A 7,776-nucleotide genomic window follows, 5' to 3' on the forward strand; every position below is an offset into this window, starting at 1 on the left:
ATTGCCTAAAACATATGAATGATGATGTGAAAATAACTGATTATAACAATTTGCTGTAATTATGCAGCAAAAGTTTGATTCCTGCGTATTAGTAAAATAAAGACTTTTTTATCTCTGGCTTTGAAGATATGGGAGAAAACGAGTAAGCTGTCAGTTTTAATTAATGTTTTGTCATAAATATTGATAGCCCACAGACAACAATTTTATGACTCTTTAGGATTGAGCTAAATATTTATAAATCAGATCCTAAATGTATTAACATAATTCTTTATAGAAGCTTCGGCTTTTAATAAATTAACATTAAAATGTCTGGATTACAATAAATGCAAAAGAAAAATCTTTCTAAACTGACTGAGTGAATATGAGAGGTTTCTTTTCACTTGTTCCACTTTCTGGGTCTACCCTCAAGGCTAGTTTTTTATAAGCCTTGATATATAATGCTCCTTTTGTTTCAGGTTTCAAAATTAAAATGATAAAATATAAATTCTTACTAATAGAAAACCATGACCTAATATGCCTATATCAGTTAGGACATGGATGCAGTAAAAACATCCGTAGGTCTAATGGGAGTTTCCAAATCCCAGGTGTTTAGTCTCTTTTTTTTGACCAAAAAAATAATTAAAATAAAACAAAAGACAATAATTTGTAGGTTGCAAGTCCCAGATCTCGTTTATTTATAAAGCAATAAATATTAGAAGCACGAATAAATTGCACGGGTGTGTAAACAAACTGTACAATGACTGAAGAGTTCAGGAAGGTTTGCCAGAAGACTCCAAGAAGCACATTGTCGTCATCCTGAGTGGGAAGCAAATTGAGGGGAAAAGTGCTTAGAAGCACTTGCGGTGTACAATGGATGGACCAGCTTCATCATACTCCTGTTTACTGATCCACATTTGCTGGAAGGTGGACAGAGATGCTAGAATGGAGCCACCAATCCAGACAGAGTACTTGCGTTCAGGTGGGGCAATGATCTAGGATAAAGAAAAGCAACAAAATCCTCATTTCTGAACAATGAACCCAAATCACTAATGCTACAAACCATTAGATATTTTCTTAAGTAAGTAAAGAACTTTGCAATTATAACAGTATTGATCTTCAGCAGCTGTTACAATACATGTAATGTTCCTTAAGAAAATACATAACTGTTGGGTTTTTTTAACATCTGCTTCTAACCAACATAATTATTCTGCTTAAATGGAATTTCTGCTCATTTGTCCATCAGCTGTTGATCTTACTTTTGAGTTGTTCTTATATCCCAATTTAATGATGTGGACATTTTCTCCATCTTTATCCACGTTTCAAAGTACAGAGTCAAATTCCTTACCTTGATCTTCATAGTGCTAGGAGCAAGAGCAGTGATTTCTTTCTGCATGCGATCAGCAATGCCAGGGTACATTGTCGTACCACCTGAGAGGACGTTGTTAGCATACAGGTCCTTACGAATATCAATATCACACTTCATGATACTGTTGTAGGTAGTTTCATGAATACCAGCGGATTCCATACCTTGAGAAAAAAATAATACAGCAGGTCAGTAAATTATACAAGAGGCCTTCATGGAAAATCTCAGCATTTCTCTTCATCACTAATATGAACTTCTGTGAATTTTTGCTGTAAAATTATTTACTGATTATTAAGAATTATAGAAAAATACAAGAAATAGAACTACAGAACCGACTTAGAAAATGAAAATTATTTGTTAGAAAAGGTAAGAATCATAATGCTTGTGTAAAGACAAGGTATGCAAAATATACAGTAGGAGAAGAAGTAGACACACAAGATAAACTCATTCGGTATATGGCAATGGAAGGTTATATAGAAGAGAACATGAGTATCAGGTTATGTCAGTCTCACCAAAAAGCATTAGGTGAATATAGTAAAGAAAGCAATAAAGACAATGAGAACAGTTGAATTAGAACTAAAGAAGACAATAGTAATTTCATTTCTTTTTCAGTCAACTCAAAATACAGTCTATTCTGCTTAGAAATGTCAAAGCAAGACATAACCATGACATGGAATAAGATAATAGCACTTGACAGTAAGGACAAAGAAACAAGAAGCAAGTGTTTGTAGGTTGCATTCCAACTTATTAATTTCAACAGGTGCTTCCTGAAAGGGCTGACATTGGATCCACAGTAAGATGTCAGCTGATGAACAACTGCATGTATTGCTCAGGACTTCAGAGTATAAACATTTGTTGTATCCGTCAGCTGCACGCACAAACAGCAAAGCTTATCATCTTGACCATGGCAATGTTTAATTACAGTGCATATAAATATACACACACCTTCATTCCGTTTTCTTCCCCTCTCTGGCACTTTACTTCATGGAGTCAGATACTGTTTTGAGTGTAAGCCTTACAAATACAGCACTGAAACGTATTCTAGTCATCAGTGACACGGAATCATAGAATGTCTTGAGTTGGAAAATACCCATAAAGATGATGGAATTCAACTCCCTAATGATGATATACTAATTGTATGTTTTATCAGTAAAAAATTGTGACCCTAAAACCTGATTTAAAACTTGCAACAAAAGCCCAGAACTCAGCCAATTACCAGATGAGCTCACATCAAGCACATCTTACAGGGACCAAAGGATCTAAATAATTATTTATTTGTGTTTAATTCTGTGCCAAATTTAGATAAGCAGGAAGAGGATTGGGGCACCTTCTAAATCTTCTGATTCATTCGTACCTCCTACAGAAAGGAGAATTTCCTGGGAACACTTACCAATAAAGGATGGCTGGAACAAGGTTTCAGGGCAGCGGAAACGCTCATTACCAATCGTGATCACTTGACCATCAGGTAACTCATAGCTCTTTTCCAGAGAGGAGGAAGAGGCAGCAGTGGCCATTTCATTCTCAAAGTCCAGTGCAACATAGCACAATTTCTCTTTGATATCACGAACAATCTCCCGTTCAGCTGCAGATATATGGGAATCAAATCAAGCTTTGGATAAACAAAATACTAGGGAAAGACAGTAGACCAAGAGAGAATGAGGATTTTCACAGCAGAGAAAAGCCGAAGGACTGACCTGTTGTCACAAAGGAGTAGCCACGCTCCGTGAGGATCTTCATGAGGTAGTCAGTCAGATCCCTGCCAGCCAGATCCAGACGCATGATAGCATGAGGCAAAGCATAACCTTCATAAATAGGTACATTGTGGGTGACGCCATCACCAGAATCAAGAACAATACCTGGGAGAGAAATTTCAGAGAGCAGCTGGAATCACCTAGCAAATGCTTAGAACCCTTAGGCACAGTATATAGCAACAAACACAACAAAATTGGGGATTTTTCAGGGAACATGAAGGAGTATTATTCTATTTTAGTCATAAAGATCTTTCTAATTCCTTCTGCCTTTGCTTGCCCGTATGTTCCTGTTTGGTGTGAATTTTCCCACAAAACACTTGATCCGTACATATTTTAAGCTAATCCATATGAGCAGTCTTCCACTGCTACTACACTGAGCAGTAAGAATATTTGCAATAGTCACTGTCTTGATCCAATAATGGGCATCCTTTGACCCAGTTTAAACCCTTAACCTGGTGTAACACTTGTGCAACTGCAGTATCTCCGCAGGGAGGTCTCCTCATTTGTGCCACAACAAGCAGTGGCAGAGTCAGTTCCAGGGTGCCTCCCCAAAAGCAATGCAGATAGGTCCACATTGTTCTTTCCACAGTGGCTTTTCTGCCACTGTTATCATCAATTACTGTAAACTAAAAATACCTATTTTTCTGTAAAACTGAATGAGTTACAGTGTGTTTTCTTCCTTTTTGGAGTGGGAAGGAAGAAGAGTTCCTGAAAGGAAATATCTAAGTAGTGTTTGTTTATTTTACCTGTTGTACGACCAGAGGCATACAGGGACAGGACAGCCTGGATTGCCACATACATAGCAGGTACGTTGAAGGTCTCAAACATTATCTGGGTCATCTTTTCACGATTAGCTTTAGGGTTCAAGGGGGCTTCTGTGAGCAAAGTAGGGTGTTCCTCAGGGGCCACACGGAGTTCATTGTAGAAAGTGTGGTGCCAGATCTTTTCCATGTCATCCCAGTTGGTGATGATGCCGTGTTCAATTGGATATTTCAAAGTAAGGATACCTCTTTTGCTCTGAGCTTCATCACCCACATAGGAATCTTTTTGACCCATACCAACCATAACACCCTAAGAGAAGAAAATACGGAAAAGCATTATAAGAGGAAGACAACATCACAGAGGCCAAACAACTACCTTGCAGAAAACTGACATGAAGTTGTGTCAGGGAAGGTTTAGGTTGGGTGTTAGGAAAAGGTTTTTCACTCTGAGGGTGGCTGGGCACTGGAACAGGCTCCCCAGGGCAGTGGTCACAGTACCAAGCCTGACAGAATTCAAGAAGCATTTTGACAACATTCTCAGGCACACGGTGTGATTCTTGGGGCTGTCCTGTGCAGGGCCAGCAGTTGGATTTCAGTGATCCCTGTCAGTCCTTTCCAACTCAAGATATTCTGTGATTCTATAATTCTAACTCTGTTATTTTCAAACAGTCACACGACAAAAAAGTTGTTTTGGAAAATAAATTAACATTATTAAAATATTAAGTCAACAGAATTTGATGTTTTCTCATAAAATATTTTTTCCTTCCATCAGATGAAAGGATTTTCCCCCATTTTTTAATACACATCTTATTTTCAATTGCTTCTTTCTGGTCCAAAATTTTGACTGAAAATAAAATGCACAATATCACGAGCAGGAAAAGATACAAAGAGAGTTTGTAAAGAGGAAGATACAGAGGGAAATTCAGATCCTATTAAGGAAGATACTCTATATTACTATGGAGTTTTTGTTTATGATAAAATATAAATTGCAAATGTTTTAATTAGAAAAAAAAAAAGAAAAGAAAAAAAGAAAAAAGCATTATGAAGTTTATGAACTTTTTACCATGGAAATTATAGAAGAAAAAGGAGATATGGGACAGTCAAACAGGGAAGTTGAGGGAAGTGCTGGAGAGACCTGGAAATGTGTTCCTAGTACTATCACAAAGGTGAGCAGATGAAAGGGCAGGGTATTTAGGACAGGACAGAAGAACTAGGGAGAGAAGGGGCAAGTGGAGGAGACGTCTGGAGAGAGGGGGAAGGGTCTGTCTTGCCCTGGTCCTGCCTCTGTATTTTACCTGGTGCCTCGGGCGGCCGACGATGGACGGGAAAACGGCCCTGGGGGCATCGTCTCCGGCAAAGCCCGCCTTGACCAGCCCCGAGCCATTGTCGCACACCAGTGCGGTGGTCTCCTCGTCGTCACACATCTTCGGAAGAAAGCACGGACCTGAAAAATAGCACGGTGGCTAGTTCAGATCCCGGCGCTGCCGCCAGGCCCCGACGAGCCCTCGGGCGGCTCCTCGGTGCCCTCCCGCCCGACATCCCGGAGGGCAACGCCGGCGGCGGCGGCGGCACAGGGATTGCTCCGGAGGGAGCGGGAAATTTGACTCGTCTAGGGAGGATGCTCGATGGCTCAGTCATGCTCGTGGGCAGAGCTCTAAACATGGCGAAACGACTGCTTTCTTCTCCGGGCTTTAAAAGCCGCCCCAGCTTGCAGGACATTCAATTAGGGCGTCATTAGCGGTACCCTCGGGCCGCACAAAGAAACGGGAGAAAAAGCGTTTTAAATCGAAAAGATCAATCCTGCCCAGAACACTTCGCCGGCGGCGAAGCGTCGCGCCCCGTCGGACCGCGGCGGCCGATGCTGCGCAGGGCGCGGCCGGGAACGGGGCAGGCGGTGCCCCCGGCAGAAACAACGTGGAGCCGCGAGGTGCACGGGCTGAGGCCCGGCTGCACCTGCACGACCGGCATCCGCCGCCCGGCTGTGCCTCCCATCCATCCCTTCCCATATTTTCCATCCAGTCCCTCCCTGCCCGCCCCGCTGCTGTCGCGCTACTCACCAGACCAGCACCGGCGGCGGGGGGGGCTGCGAAGGAGACCCGGGGTGCTGGGTCAGCGGAGACACCCCAATTTATACCCCCCCGAGGGTCAGCGTAGGCGAGGGCCGCCGCGGGACGGGGCAGCCACCTTCTCCTTATTTGGTCGGCTCCGCGCCATTGAGCGGCCGCGCAGCCATGAATGGAGCCCGGCCAGCCCCGGCCGCCCGACCCATGTAAGGCAGCGCGGGGCAGCGCGCCCCCGGCCCGCCGCATGGCCAAATAGGGAGCCCCGCGCAGCCCCCGGGGGTCAGCGCCTCCGGGACCGGAGTAGGGAGGTGCCTCCCGGGCCGCCCTCCCGGCCGCTGCCGCAGCCCGGCTCGGCCCCGGCCCCGTCCAGCGCCTGGCGGGATCTGCGCCCGCCGAGTACCGGCTCAGGTGCAGCCGGGAACGCGGAGCCTTGAACTCTTGATGCTCGGGCTTGGTGGAGGGTGCGAGGGAAGCCTCACGGGTGTTTTCTCCCCCGGCTTTTCATTTTTCCACCAAAAAAAAAGCCATTCGAGCTCCTATTTAATCAACGAGCCATGAGGTTACTTCAATGCCAACAACTGAGGCTCCTCTTCTGCATGGAGGCAGCAGATGCTGCCTGTATTGCCTTAGGAAAGAGCAGTGCACACTCAATTTCTTTTAAACTTTGATGAGCACATGCGGCAAAAAATGTCCTTTTCTCCACTTTTGGCTGACATCTATAGCACAAAATGGAATCTGCTCATTTATGTTAATATGCTCATTTATGTTAATATGCATATACTTAAACTCTCCATTTTTGCTCTTTTAATGCACACTGGATCAGTAACAGATAGTGATATGTCTAGGGTGGAGGATGAGATATGGGAAGAGCTTGGACAAAAACCAGCTATGGTATTAATGTAATGTGACAGTTGTTTTCCTGCTCAGTTGTTGAAACATCCACATTGATAATTTGTTCCAGTGGTGGAACCTACAAAATCCATGTGTCTTCAGGACTTTTTTTGTTGTTGTTGTTAAAAATAGAATGACTGGAGAAGCATCCTTTGAGTGGGTTTGCCCTGGTATGTGAAGGCAGAGATTGTCAACTTGTGTCCCAGAGAAACTCATAATAATACAGAGTACAGTGTCCTTCAGGAGCTCGTCTTGTAAACTGCCCCATGTCTGTCTGTGACACAATGTGGGAAGGGGGAAGAATTAAGGTTTGAGACAGAAGGGAATGGTGAGATGCAAAGATGAAGAGGGGAACACTCAAATGGATCAACTGCTTCAACACAGGTCCGGTTTATTAGGTGCCATACAAGGGCTGGTGTCACATGGCTATCTACATCACAAATTAAGTAGAAGGAAAGAGCCTGTGAATGCAACCCAACTTGCAGTCTGGGGGCTTTGAGGGGTGTTGGTGTAAGCGATCTTTGCACTGTGGTTTGGCTCTGACAAAGTGCGACAACTTGAAATCACCGACTATTTCTAAACGGTATCCAAAGGGGGCGTCAGAGACCCTCAGACTTTAATTTCTTCTGAAATTGGAGATAGTGGGATCTGTTACTTTGTTTCTAGCACAATTAATAAGGTGGTTAGCTCCACCCCAACCCCAGTTTATCTTGGGGTTGTGCCCAATTATGAGCACAACTCTGAAACAGATGGTAGCAACAAACTTTTTGGCCATTGATAGCTCCTGCTTTTCTTTAAATGCCTTGAGGAAAGAGAACATGTTACAGGTGAGACACTATTTGTGTATGGAGTTATGTATGTATATTTAATATATAAGTATATATAAGTATATATGCACATATATATATTATATCCATGTATATATCTGGGTATATATACATATGTATATATTGTTGGGCTTTTTTCTT

At 43.2% G+C, this 7,776-nt stretch overlaps 1 protein-coding gene across 1 annotated transcript; it reads right to left on the bottom strand.

Annotated features, from left to right (window-relative positions):
* Positions 1-642: 642 nt before the first annotated feature.
* ACTC1 (actin alpha cardiac muscle 1) lies at positions 643-6,085 on the bottom strand. Its single transcript, XM_027736475.2, has 7 exons — positions 5,912-6,085; positions 5,150-5,298; positions 3,840-4,164; positions 3,037-3,198; positions 2,733-2,924; positions 1,325-1,506; positions 643-971 (listed from the first exon to the last, which is right to left on the bottom strand). The coding sequence occupies exons 2-7, from the start codon at positions 5,276-5,278 to the stop codon at positions 828-830; spliced, it is 1,134 nt and encodes a 377-aa protein (XP_027592276.1). The 5' UTR covers positions 5,279-5,298; positions 5,912-6,085; the 3' UTR covers positions 643-827.
* Between the last annotated feature and the right edge of the window lie 1,691 nt (positions 6,086-7,776).

The sequence above is a fragment of the Pipra filicauda genome, unplaced genomic scaffold (assembly GCF_003945595.2).
Source record: "Pipra filicauda isolate LSUMZ 115617 unplaced genomic scaffold, ASM394559v2 scaffold134_size1991817_pilon, whole genome shotgun sequence".
Classification (NCBI taxonomy): Eukaryota; Metazoa; Chordata; class Aves; order Passeriformes; family Pipridae; genus Pipra; species Pipra filicauda.